This window comes from Dreissena polymorpha, chromosome 15 (assembly GCF_020536995.1).
Source record: "Dreissena polymorpha isolate Duluth1 chromosome 15, UMN_Dpol_1.0, whole genome shotgun sequence".
In the NCBI taxonomy this organism is placed as follows: Eukaryota; Metazoa; Mollusca; class Bivalvia; order Myida; family Dreissenidae; genus Dreissena; species Dreissena polymorpha.
This window is the reverse complement of record NC_068369.1, coordinates 20,928,036-20,942,360: the sequence shown is the minus strand read 5'-3', so window position 1 is coordinate 20,942,360 and position 14,325 is coordinate 20,928,036. Positions and strand designations below refer to the sequence as shown.

The following is a 14,325-nucleotide window of genomic DNA, read 5'->3' as shown; positions in this document are numbered from 1 at the left end:
CCTGTTATGTTGTAACCGATATTGGTGTTAGCATTGTACAGGATTGATACAGATTGACGTTCAAGGATTGACGTTGATAAATATAATTTTAAGGTCGTTATCATTAAATTTTACCTACGACGGTATGAATAATGTATCTTGCATTTTTAAGCATCGTAAGTCTCAAAATAACACATTGAGTAGCTCTCGAGTGTTAGAGTGAGTCCCAATTTACCTATGTATTCAGAAAAAAAGTGTATTTACTTTTAAAATTTTGGATCAAAAACTATGCCACATGGTATATGACTTTCATAAGACAGCTACATAGTATCATGATTTTGAATGGCAAATTATATATTCACATATTTAACCCTACGAGTTCAATACAGTATATTTTACCTAGCTGAACGTATGCTTACATACAATTTAGTCAGTCAGTTATGCTTTTAATCGAAAGAAAACATCTGTGCTTACGCTTGGAATGCTGAAATCACTAAGTAGAATTATTGTTGTCATTCATTTCAACATATTAATGGCACATTAACACTTTAACCTCATAACTTCGTTAAACCACTAATTACAGGTATGCTGATGCGCTTAGTGATTTTAATTTACGAGCAGACGAAAATTCTTTCGTTTTTAATACATAAAAATATAGGAAATTAATTAACATGCAATCCCGGTTCTTGATTTAAAACAAAAGGTATTTATAAGATGACAACTTACCAATATGTACCATACTTTGTATTCTAACTACAATAGACAGATATTGGTTGCTTTAAGCAAACCATTTTGTATCCAGAATAACGATATTTTTATTTTTATCTCTTCTGTATTTATTACACTGTCTGACAGGTTTTCACAGACCAGCACCTGTCCTACATCCGTCACAAACGTGACAAATTTTCGTCTAATGGTGGACATTCTGGGTAATTACAATATAATCTGTGTACTTCTAACGTTCAAAGCTTAAAGACTGAGAGCAAGGCAATTTTTGAAGTGCGTTTTTTTTAACCAATGTTTATCACTAGATATGCCTATCTCTCGTATTAGGTTTTTTTTTCTTTTATTATTTGATTAATTTTATTTTGTGAATTTTATGATTGTCCCGAATCGTTTCTTTCTTGCTTTTACTAGACCGTTCCTGTGATACTTCTTTGTCGTTGTGATTTGAAGATGTGAACAGGTTGGCCACTTATTCAGCCCTTGCGATACCCATTGACCTGTAGAATCTTTTTGACAAGACAATACATGAAAGGCAGTTTGTTTACCAGTACATCCTATGAACACATCATACCTTTACGTGCAATATGTTACGTTATATCATTGTAATGCTTAATTATATTCATACAATGCTTATACATTCAAAGACATAACATACGTAGTTTTGCAAGTAACTGGAAAACAATAATATTCCAATAAATTAACATCGAATTATAAACTTGATTAACCATTGTTTTACATTAAAAAGAAGGACACTTATGTTTATATTAAATAGAAGCGTAAGAGAATGTATGCCGAACTCTTTTTGAATATACTTTTCTTGATATGTTTTAAGTTAATTACGAATGAAAGAACTGCAGCCATCTCCATGCAATGTCGTTCCACATTGTCAATTGATGAGTACTAAGTTTTTGCAGATCTCAGTACCTGACGTTAGGCCGGTAATATTGGGAGTTGTATGAGAACTTGGCAGTTTTGTTTCTTTCGCCAGACTTTTTCGCGCGCCTACCGCATCCGGGGGGGGGGGGGGGGTAACTTCCTATATACGGGTATATAGGGGTGTGCCGATTTTATGGGGTGTGTTTTTCGACTAAAATTATAGATATGGGTATGGTTTTGAGCATCAAAGTATAGATATGGGTATTAAAATCAGAAATTTGCTTGTATATAAATGCATATAGATTTTAAAGTATCAGTATCAAAATGGATATGATAAATGTCATTCTTGTATATAAATGGGTATCAAAAAGTAAATTTCAGTTTGCATGAAAGATATAATAGCAAATTCAATAAGTATACTGTATTGATATGAAAAAGATTAAAATTCTAGTATGAAATGTGTCCACTTGATCAAATTCTAGTATTTAAATGGGTCCGGCTTATCAAACTTCTTGTATTGAAATGGGTCCACTTTCTCAATGGTATCGTATACAAATGGGTATGTTTTTTCAAAAATCTTGTATCAAAACGGGTCTACTTTATCAGAGTTCCGGTATAAAAATGGGTCACATTTCGGAAGTCTCAGCGGGACACCCCTACCCTAAATTTTGGGAAGTTACCCCCCCCCCCCCACCCCCGGGCTACCGCAAATGTTTATTGTGTTTCATACAGTTAACTTACAATTCTTAAGAATCTTTCTGATGCCCTTTATTTGATTGGTTTTTTTCAATGACTGTTAACTTTTTGTCAATATTTATTTTTACCTCTTTGTCAATATGTATTTAAACAGCACTGCCCCATGCCAAATGTATCGAAGACTTGAAACGTTGGTTATGTTGTATACTCAAATATAAGCTTGACGTGTTATTTCTATTTCAAAAGTTCCAAACATATATGTATGTTTGCTGCAAAGATCTCGAGAGTGTCTTCCAGTCAATGATCAGTTCACATTGGCTCGTCTTTTTCAAGTTATGCATGGAATTACTGAACTCGTTCAATACTTTCAGATAAAACACCTGGTAGTAGTGGTCTTTTATCTTGCCGCTGAACCTATGTCCTGCACAAATGACAAATATATCCACTGTGTTATCTAAAACTTAAGTAAACCTTCTGAAACGGATATTTTTCTCTTGGCCCCTGCCCCCCACACCCCAATAAAACAGATATGTATTGCGTCATCACACTATTACAGTTATTTAAGCTGTTTAAAATGTTAATGCGATATTCATTATTGTTTTTCTGCTACATCTCATTCGTTACATATTCACAATTAAACCTATTTGGTAAGATATTAAGGGATGAATTATTTATATCCATAGAACTGCTCCACATTGACTATCGAGATGATAAAAGCTTGCGAACTAATCCTCTAAGCCAGCATGAAGTACGAATAACAGTTTTGTCTGAAATAATATAAAAGCGATAGTCGCATTTTTTATATTGTTTTAAACAACAATGCAAGTAATACAAACGCTTTATATGTTCAATTAGCCGTTTTATAAACTAGATATTGAAAAACAAAAATTACAAATCGTAATGTAAAAACTTACGTACGAAGTCTGTATCTTTAAATTAAAGTGATTAAAGCATAAGCCCGTTTGAATACATCGACATATGCTTTAAACGGGTTGCACATGTGAATAAGTAGATTACATACGGAATCCGGATAGGGCTAAGTTGATTGTCGTGTGTCGACCTTGGAGGTCGACGCACGACATTCTCGCGACATTCTCTCGACGCTCAATACGACGCGCAACAATCATGCGACAATCAATATTTGAGTGTCGCATATCGCGCTGGGTTTGAGAAAAACAAATTCGCAGAAAATCTTGACTGTCGACTGATTTGTCGAGCGTCTTGAGCGTCGAGAGAATGTCGCGAGAATCTCGCGAGAATGTCGTGTGTCGACCTTCGAGCGCGACACTCGACATTCTCGCGACGCTCAATTCGACGCACGACAATCATGCGACAGTCAATATGATATATCGCGAGAATGTCGCTTGACGACCTAAAAATCACACGGCATTCAATCGACGCACGACATTCTCTCGACTCTAAATACGATATATCGAGCCAATATCGCGCAATTGTCGCTTGTCGACCTAAAAACACCTAGGTCAACACACGACATTCTCGCGACGCTCAATACGATATATCGCGCAATTGTCGCTCGTCGACCGGTGTGGGAGTAATTTTTTCATCTGCAAGCAAGGTGTTATAGTAACTTTTTCAGCTTAAGTAAAAATAGCGGCATCTAGTAGCAGCAATAACAGCAGCAGAAGCAACAGTAGCAGCAGCAGTAGTAGCAGCAGCAGTAGCAGCAGCAGTAGCAGCAGTAGCTGCAGCAGTAGTTGCAGTAGCAGCAGTAGCAGCGGTAGCAGCAGTAGCAGTAGTAACAGTATTAGTAGTTGTTGTAGTAAAAGTAGTAGTAGCTGCAGAAGAAGCAGTAGCAGCAGCACCAGTAGCAGCAGCAGTAGCAGCATCAACAGTAGCAGCAGTAGCAACAGTAGTAGCAGTAGCAGCAGTAGCAGCAGTAGAAGGAGTAGCAGCAGTAGCAGTAGTAGCAGAAGTAGCTGCAGTAGTAGTAGTAGTAGTAGCAGTAGCAGTAATAATAGTAGCAGTAGTAGAAGAAGTAGTAGTAGTAGAAGTACAAGAAGTTGTAGTAGTAGTAGTTGTTGTAGTAGTAATAGTAGTAGTAGTAGTAGTAGTAGTAGTAGTAGTAGTAGTAGTAGTAGTAGTAGTAGTAGTAGTAGTAGTAGGTAGTAGTAGTAGTAGTAGTAGTAGTAGTAGTAGTAGAAGTAGTAGTAGTAGTAGTAGTAGTAGTAGTAGTAGTAGTAGTAGTAGTAGTAGTAGTAGTAGTAGTAGAAGTAGTAGCGGTAGTGGTAGTGAGACTGGTAGTAGTGGTTGTGGTAGTGGGACTGAGGTAGTGGTAGTAGTAGTTGTAGTAGTAGCAGAATCAGGAGTAGTAATAGTAGCAGTAGCAGTGTAGTAGCAGTATCAGCACCACCAGTAGTAGCGGTAGTAGAAGTTGTAGTAGTAGTAGTAGCAATAGTACCTGCAAAAGAAGCAGTAGCAGCAGCAGCAGCAGTAGCAGTTTCAGCTGTAGCGGCAGTATTATTATTAGTAGTAGTAGTATAGCTGCAGTAGAAGCAGAAGCACCAGTAGCAGCAGATTCAGTAGCAGCAGCATCAGTAGCAGCAGTAGCGGCAGCAGCAGTAGCAGTATTAGTAGTTGTTGTAGTAGTAGTAGTAACTGCAGTACAAGCAGTAGAAGTAGCAGCAGTAGCGGCAGCAGTAGCAGTATTAGTAGTTGGAGTAGTAGAAGTAGTAGCAGCAGCAGCAGCAGTAGCAGCAGCAGCAGCAGTAGCAGCAGTAGAAATAGCAGTACCAGCAGTAGCAGGAGTAACAGCAGTAGCAGCAGTAGCAGGAGTAGCAGTAGTAGCAGTAGTAGCAGAAGAAGCAGCAGTAGTAGTAGAAGTAGTAGTAGCAGTTGTTGTAGTTAGCAGTAGCAGTAGTAGTAGTAGTAGTAGTAGTAGTAGTAGTAGTAGAAGTAGTAGTAGTAGTAGTAGTAGTAGTAGTAGTAGTAGTAGTAGTAGTAGTAGTAGTAGTAGTAGTAGTAGTAGTAGTAGTAGTAGTAGTACACTTCCTTAACCGACGCTACAGTACGTAAAATATTATTTTAAAATCTCGTTAAAAGATACGAACTATATTCATGATTGCTTAGGTGAACGACCCCTGCACTATGTATCTGGGCTTCGGCGGGTTCGATTCCCGGCCCGGCCACATAACTTGTGTGTGTCATGACAATCTTTCTCGGGCAAAACAGCGTATATATTATGTAGTCTTGGTATCATTTCATAAATCAGGCAATGTTGAAGCAAAACAAGTTGCACGCTGTAATTAACTATAACGAATAGTGTTACAAAAAGTCGAATTATAATAAAAATCTACTATGTCCCTTCCTAAAAGCTCTGCATCTGCAAATCATATTGAAAGCCCATTTACATGTATTGCGAACGTATTTTGAATGACATCATTCGCTTGAAAGATGTGTTAAATGAATGAATAAATCAACCGATGAAAGAATGAAAAAAACAACGGCCAGTTTAGTTACCCGATCAAAAAAAAATAGTTTAAGCTTCTTCTTTTTTATGAACAACGATTGTATCCCTGTGTACTGACATCTCAAAGTTGTCCCAGTAAGGCGGCATATAGAAGCGTTGATTGATACAAAGATAGCGGAGAAAAAAGAGATCAGAATCGAATATTATTTAAAAAAAAATTGTATGTATTTATCAAAAAAAGACCTTTAGCCCATCTAACATTGCATATACGGTGATCATTATAAAGCAGTGTAGTAACAGGGCCATACGCAGGTCTTATTGACTGGGGAGGCCCAACCGGGAAGGGTGCGAGGGGTCTCCCCTTCCTACTTGTTTCGAATTAACCACTTTTGAATGTGAATTGTCATGGTTGAACAACTTATTTTGTATGATAAATTTATGGAATATAACAAGTAAATCAGTATTTTTCTGAAGTCTATAGCTTTAAACATTGGTATGAAATTCACACCAATGTTATTGCATTAGATTTCAGAAATGTATGATGTTTGATGAAGATGGAATGCAAACTTTTAAAATCAAAATCCTTTATAAAGAAATGTGTCATAAAGTATGACTGACATTTAACCATAAAAGTCTTTTCTCTTTGAATTAAAACATCATGTAATGATTCAAATTTAATTCTTAATAAAATGGTCATAATCTACTTAACAATTTTAATTTTCCCCATCATCAACACAGATAAACAATCAAAGTCATGTAAAAACTGCGACAATAGATTGAACCTTGAAATTGTTTCTATGATATCCGTTTTCCGCAGTTTTTTACGACACCATTTCAGATATTGTGCTGATTTTTTGGTATGCGAGTCTACCTCTATGACTAACAGATAAAGTCTGAAATTCGTTCCGGTCCATTGTTACGTGGCGAAGTTATGGGCCTTGGACTTAATTTTTTCTCTATAATAACTGTTTTCTGGAGTTTTTTACGCAATTTACTCCTTCAGATATATTCTTGCCGGTAGGGTGGTATATAGCAGTCGGACTGTCCGTCCGGCCGGCATGTCATTTTTCGGATTTTTTTCAAACGCTTTTTGACCTGGTATTGTGTGTGTGAGTCAACCTACATGACTTAAAGAAGTATGACTTTCGTTCCGGTCCATTGATTTTTGGCGATTTGTGGGCCTTGGACTTCGCCAAAGAAACTCGACGGTTCAAATAAATGACAATCATCCATATATCACCTATCTAAGTACTTCCAACCTTAATTGTTAATTTTTTTTATTAGCGTAAGCAATTTTCAGACAAACAACCTCCTGTATCATTTGCTAAACACTATATAGCAGTATTCCGTGGAAGGCAAATTTGTGATTTATAGTAAGTATATTCGCCTACTATGTCTTTATTTTCGTTTTCGTTATAAAGTGACTGTCAACCGCGATTGGCGAAAAAATAAAAGTTTTAAAATACCGTATTTTTTACAATTATTAGTTTATATTGATTAAAATATCACGACTGGTATATTACATTACTTGAAAAAAAATCATATTTTTCTAAAGTACATCGCAAAAATAGGTGACATAACGATATACACACTATAAATAACACAAGTAGATTGATCATTTTATATATAAAATATATACAATTCACTACGCATGCACAATTTGCATTCCTGTGTTTACCACGTGACGATGATGATCAATCTACTTACGTTATTTATAGTTAACTGGTAGACATACCCATTAACATTTATTTCCGAATATACTGAAAATATGAAAACTTAAAAACTTTGTTCAAGTAATGTAATATGCCAGTCGAGATATTTTAATCAATATAAACTAATAATTGTAAAAAATACGGTATTTTAGACTTTTCTTTTTTCGTCAATCGCGGTTGACAGTCCCTTTGAGACATATCCTCGGCGAATAATTTACACTGAAAAAAGGGGGGCGTCTCCTATGCTCTTTTCAATCTGATTATTTTCCTTAGGAATTAACAATTATTTATATATATACTCTAGTTATGTAATTTTTACTTATCTTTGTAAATAATCTAATGGCTGTATTGAGTTGTTTCATTTTAATCTCGTGTATGTGTATATAATCGATTGTACTTCCTTGCTTATAATCTGTATTATATGTTATGCTCTTCATGAAGCATTCAGGATCACAAGGGGTAATTGAATTGATCGGGGTTATGTGTACAAGGCGATAAGAAAACATTGCCTAGGGGCTTTTCTCAACTGGCGAGTAAAAAAGCGCTTATCCCCTTGCGTATCAAATATTAAAATATAGAAAATACAATAGATAAACATAATCAGTTTTATGGTGGACAAAGACACTGTGTGAACCCTCCATGACAGAGCCGAACTTTTCATCCAAGTAGCTTTTTCAATTGTAACTGAAGTTGATCGACCATGCTCCTCCCATCAACCCCCACACCCTACCCAACGTATGAGGTCCTTCTGATCCAGATGCTGTTTTTTACGATGACCCTGAGTGCCTCACAGCACTCCCAACAGATTAATCTACTCGACTTACGAACGTTGGGATTAAATAGGAATAATATATAGAATTTTCTGCTTATAGTATTTAGCTTTTATGAAAAGATATGAAATTTCAATTCTGTCATGCGTTGTTGAGGAGCCGGAGTACCATGGGAAATCCCCAAATCCGGTATGTCCGGTATGGTGATTGCTGACCAAGCCCATATGCTCCGGAAGCGGGGACTGAATCCACGTCGCTTTCGTGCGAAGTGCGTTTACCAACCACGGCGCTAACCGAAACCATAGTTCACTTTCAACGCCGTAAGTCGTGTTATAGAGATTACGTGTTTCTATGATTTTAAGCGCGCGTTACATTATACTAAATAATTGTGGCATATAGGCGATGTAAAAATATACATTAGTTTACTCGAAGTCATGTTTTACACTTTAAACTATTGTTCTGGTTTTATCTTTTGGAAATAGTGATAGGGCATGGATAGGACTTCACTAATGAATCCCTAAAATATGTAAGTTAGAGACTATAGTAAAAAAAATAGTGAAAAAAGTTACATTTCACTAGAAAACGGTCCGTACAAAAAAGTGGGAAAAAACAGTCGATTTTGATTTGTGTCATGTTCTTTCTTGGTTCGTATTTGACATATCTTTTTTATTGCATTAATCGATTCCGCTTGCCATAGAATGGCCTTAAAAAGGTATTGTAATGGGGAAAATATATAGTATTTGACCTTATCAACTCGACAATCGCACCTACATTCGGCTAGGCACGATTTCCTCGCGCTCGAATGCAATTCCGCGTAGAGATGGCTTTTTCAGAACGAATATATATCAAATGTTATGGATGTAATCTCTGCGACATTTTTTACTTTAATGCAGCTGGAAATGGTACGTGTTGTACAAGATTTGTGTCGTTATGAGGGGAATCAAGGGTCGAGTTTTCCCAGAAGCATCAATAGTCATTATTGTACACATAGGGACCCGCACAAAAAAATCATATACTGTACACACATACTTTATGTAACAAAATTTCAAAAGTTATGTTTTTGTTGTTGTTTTAAATTAAAATTTGTTAATAATGAGTTGTACACATATGACAGTTTATGAAAATTGATTATTTATAATGAACTTCAAAACCAACCAAAAGTTTAATGTAAAGTAAGGGCAGTAATTAAAGTAAAAGGCACTGGGCTAATTTTGTGTTACTTCCCTTGACATTTTGTTATCAAATGAAACTTAGCCACCTAAGATAGTCATTAGTTTAAATATATCCTGTTGTCACCAGATTATGAGATAACTATTTCTCTGTTGTTGTTTTTCTAGGAATTCTGTTTTGATAATTTGTTTTATGTTTTTCAAAGTTCTTACAAAAGATTAAAAAACAACACAATATAAACATTTATTTAATATAATGAGTACAGAATATACGGGATTGATTGCTGTTGAGAAGACTGACTCCTCAACTTTATTTTTGGAATGCATTGCAAAAGGCATGGCATAAATACATATAAAGTGATGTGAACAGTTATACATAAACAACATTACCAAACTTAAAATTTTTTACCTATTAATTTTAGGTAGCATATTGTTGGGTACTTATTTTAAGAGGACACTTGGCAGTTGGGTAATCAGGGCTTTTTTTCCTTCTTTGGGACCCGCCCAAATAGCCCTTTCCCCTCAGATTTTTTTTCCCCTCAGCTGGTAAATTTTCCCCCAGACTTCAATTTTTTCCCCTTAAAAAAAAAAAAATTTTTTTTTTTTTACTTTTAATACATAAGTTAACCTGATTCAGTGTAGAAAATATAACATATTGCATAATTAAATTATCTGTTGCCTTTAATTTGTTCTAAAAACAGCAAAATATGTTAAATTGATTATTTAAGACTTTCCTTATTTTCCCCAAAATCTGGCGTTTCGCGTGATTTTTTCCCCAAAATCCGGCATTTCGCGCGATTTTTTTCCCCCTCAAAAAAGGCCAGGCCCTTTCCCCAAAATCAGATAAAAAACCCTGGTAATATTTAAGCATGTCCCAATAAAAGTTCAGAGTAAGAATTTTGTACAAGGGTATATTTGATCAATGGCATTCCCCTAAATGTAGAGACATATTTAACACTGCACATATTCCGTTACAACCATAAATATTTCTTGTAACACTAATACATTGATGAAACCTTGAAAGAAAATATTTCTACTGCCACAATTTTTTTATACAAATCAGTGGAATTCAAACTGAGACATGCCTTTAAAAATGAGTCATTTATAATAGCTTGGCCCCCTGTATGTTTCATTCATACTTTGGATTTTACCAATCTATGACTTTCCCACATCCTCAAAGTGTTCCAGAGACTAAAGTTTTATAAATATAACAAGAAATATCTTTTAAAAAGATATTTGGCGTTAATTTTGATTAACACATGGGTTGAAAGTGGACTCAAATTACACATAATTACATTTAGTTAAAATTAAAAACTAGAAGATGCTTCATTGGACAATCTTTAATCTACCTTGCAGCATTAATTTAGTTTATTTTATTATGTACTTTTCATATGGTTTATGCATTAATTGGAACATCTTCCTTGATTTAACTTTCATGTGATTATATAATTTCTGTAGACAATCCATTTGTTTATTAAACAAAAAAAGAAGCAAAAGAGGAAATAAAGGAAAGTTCTTCACATACATGTGGGTATGAACAGATCAAATGTGTTGTTTGATAAGTTAACGATCATCCTCTAATCAAATCTCAATAATTTATTTTACTATACTATTGCAGTAATTTATTGTTCATGGTGCAAATATACTGGTAGGTCATTTTTCAGTAGGTTTTATATGATGTATATGTCAATAGATTCAATATTCTTAAGGCATTGAACATTAATACTTATTATAAACAACAATAATTGTGTCCACTTATTGTCGCTCTTGAAAACATTTTATTGATAGCCCATTCCGGCTTCTTATGACTATATACTTGAAAGATACTTGAAAGATAGATTGACAGAGCACTAACCCTTAAATGCTGCGAGAGAGACTTTACTGCATCAAAAGAAAGTGTGCACATTTTGCATAGTGTCAGTGCATTAGTTACAGTAAAAACAGTAAAGCATTTAAATATTTCCATAAAAAAGAGCATTTTCTGTGATTTCAAGTGTTTTATCCAACAAAAATTAGGGTTTATGTGTCGTATTTGTGCAACATTGTAAGGCTTTCTGCACATTATAAATTAAGCTATACTCCATATTTTCAAAACAGACAAGGGATTTTTCCTCTGTTTTTGGGGGGGTGGGGTTTTGGGTGGGGGGGTCGATTTCCCTGAAAACAGCCAAGATAATATTCGGATTCGTTCATTTAGGTCTCCTGGATATTGCCAAAATTTGGGGGGATTTCTCTCATAACAGCTGGGGTATTTCCCTCAGGATTTGTATGCTCCCCGAAATAAAATTTTGGCGGAGCATATAGTTGCCAGTTTGTCCTTCCTTACTTCCTGCCATCACACTTTTGTTACCGTTTCTCAAAGCGCCTTCAATACTTTACCAATCTATTACATATTTGGCATGTAGGTACCTTGCACGGACCTCTTCCTTTTGATGAGGTTTCAGGTCACTGGGTTCAAAGTCAAGGTCACAGAGGCTAATAATAGATTTTCCGTCACACTTTTGTTACAGTTTCTCATAAGGCCTTCAATACTTTACCAATCTCTTTCATATTTGGCATGTAGGTATCTTGCATGGACCTCTACTTTTTGATGAGGTTTCAGGTCACTGGGTATAAGGTCAAGGTCACCGAGGCTAATAATAGATTTTCTGTCACGCTTTTGTTACAGTTTCTAATAGCGCCTTTAATACTTTACCGATCTCTTACATATTTGAACGTAGGTATCTTGCATGGACCTCTACCTTTTGATGAGGTTGAGGTCACTGGGGTCAAGGTCGCCGAGGCTAATAATAGATTTTCCGTCACGCTTTTGTTACAGTTTCTCATAGGGCCTTCAATACTTAACCAATCTCTTACATATTTGCCATGTAGGTACCTTGCATGGACCTCTACCTTTTGATGAGGTTTGAGGTCACTGGTGTCAAGGTCACCGAGGCTAATAATAGATTTTCTGTCACGCCTTTGTTACAGTTTCTTATAGGGCCTTCAATACTTTACCTATCTCTTACATATTTTGCATTTAGGTACATTGCATTGACCTCTACCTTTTGATGAGGTTTGAGGTCTCTGGGGTCAAGGTCACCGAGGCAAATAATAGATTTTCTTAAGGTCACACTTTGGTTACAGTTTCTCATAGCGTCTTCAATATTTGATCGATCTCTTATATATTTGGGATGTAGGTAAATTGCATGGACCTCTACCTTTTTGATGAGGTTTGAGGTCACTGGGGTCAAGGTCACTGAGGCTTATAATAGATTTTCTCAAGGTCACACTTTTTTCCACACAATTAAATCATATATCGACAAAGCATCATTGGGGAGCATCCATCAGTTTTACTGATATCCTTGTTTCATTTGATTTAGCCAATATTTTGTGGGATTTCCCTCAAAACAGCCATTTTAATAGTTAATGATTTGTTCACTGACAGGTCTCTTCCAGGACAAAGCCCATATTTTTGGGAATATCCTTGAAAACACTCATATTAAATATAAGGATTTGTTCATTTAGGTCTACTGGATATAGCCAATAAGTTGACAGATTTCAATTAAAAAAGCCAATCCAATATTAGAATGTGTTCATTTAGGTCTTCTGGATATAGTCTTTTTTTAGAGGGGGGGGGGGATTTCCCTCAAAATAGCTTGGGCATTACCCTAAAAACAGCAAATTAAATATTAGGATTTGTTCATTTAGGTCTACTGGATTTTGCCAATATTTTGGGGATGTCCCTCAAAACAGACAATTAAATATTAGGATTTGTTCAATAAGGTCTCCAGAATGTAGCCAATATTTTTAGGGATAACATTCAAAACAGACAATGAAATATAAATATAAATTATTCATTTAGGTTAACTGTCAATATTTTTTTACAACATTCTATAGGCTTTAAATATAAGTTTAAGCATGGGTTAGACAGTTAGGCCAAAAAAATAAATATCTTACGGAGTGTTTATAAAACTGAAACATATGTTAAGCAACCATTAAATAAATGCATACGAAAGCTTAACAATATTTTTGAAAATTATATGGGTATTATATTGTCATTATGCCGCTTTTAAAAATATTGATTGTTAATCTGGATCAACACCAAAAATAAAAAAGTTTTCTACTTGACTTATTATTTGTGAGGTAAATGCCAAGACAAACATGCTTAGCTCCTTACCACTTACATACGTATTTTGACGCATGTGTGGTCCCCTAGAAAGTTACATTTAATTAAAGACCTTTCTAATACTAGATTCAAGTTTTAAAGGCTTCATTTCCATCCCTTAGATACTGATGAGCAGCAAAACGCGTAAAACGTGACTAGTGACTCGCAGGCTGTAATGGTTTTATGCTGGTTGCAAAAGCCATTTATACTTTGCTTCTTATGGTGGAAAGGGATACATAATATACATTAGCTTATTCTTTGTTTTCCTTAAGGAATGTCTTCGCTCATTCACTGACTACACAGCCTGTTCAAAAGAGGAAATGGATGATGTTGAGACGAGTTGGGTATCCCATATCCTTTCCATGGGAAGTGCCGATGACCAAGACCTTGTTGGCAATAGGTATGTGCATGGGCTTGGAAATCCAAAGCAGATATTGTAAGACAGGGCTTTATTTACAGTCTTATAAGCATATTATCCTGTCTTCTTGTCAACAGAAAAAGAGAACAATTTTAATTACAGTGCATGGAAATTGTTTCAATGTTAAAGGTTATTGATCTGTAGCATAATTGTGTATCATATAGCTTACTATTATAAATAACAAAAAAGCAATGGAAGCAAATCAATCAAAGATGCGCCATTTGACAGTTAATATTTCTATACAAGCAAAACAATGTAAGGCAGTTTATTGATTGTATGAGCACATTACAACGCATTCTCAGTAATACATAACATACAGCTATACTAACTTGTCTCCATTAATTTTTAAGAGCTAATACCTATAACGATTCATTGTGTTATTTTTTCTTATGTAGGTACCTGTTA

The 14,325-nt window shown here is 35.3% G+C and overlaps 1 protein-coding gene across 4 annotated transcripts in view; it reads left to right on the top strand.

The window, feature by feature from the left end:
• The first annotated feature begins 8,953 nt into the window (after window positions 1-8,953).
• LOC127859395 (uncharacterized) overlaps window positions 8,954-14,325 on the top strand; it is a 100,913-nt gene continuing 95,541 nt past the window's right edge. For all 4 annotated transcript variants that reach the window (XR_008039347.1, XM_052396759.1, XM_052396758.1 and 1 more), the window contains exons 1-2: window positions 8,954-9,088; window positions 13,775-13,902. Coding sequence is in view for 3 of the 4 variants with exons in the window: in XM_052396759.1 (XP_052252719.1) it covers window positions 9,041-9,088; window positions 13,775-13,902 (176 nt within the window). In the remaining variant the exon portion in view is untranslated. The remainder of the gene's footprint in view (window positions 9,089-13,774; window positions 13,903-14,325) is intronic.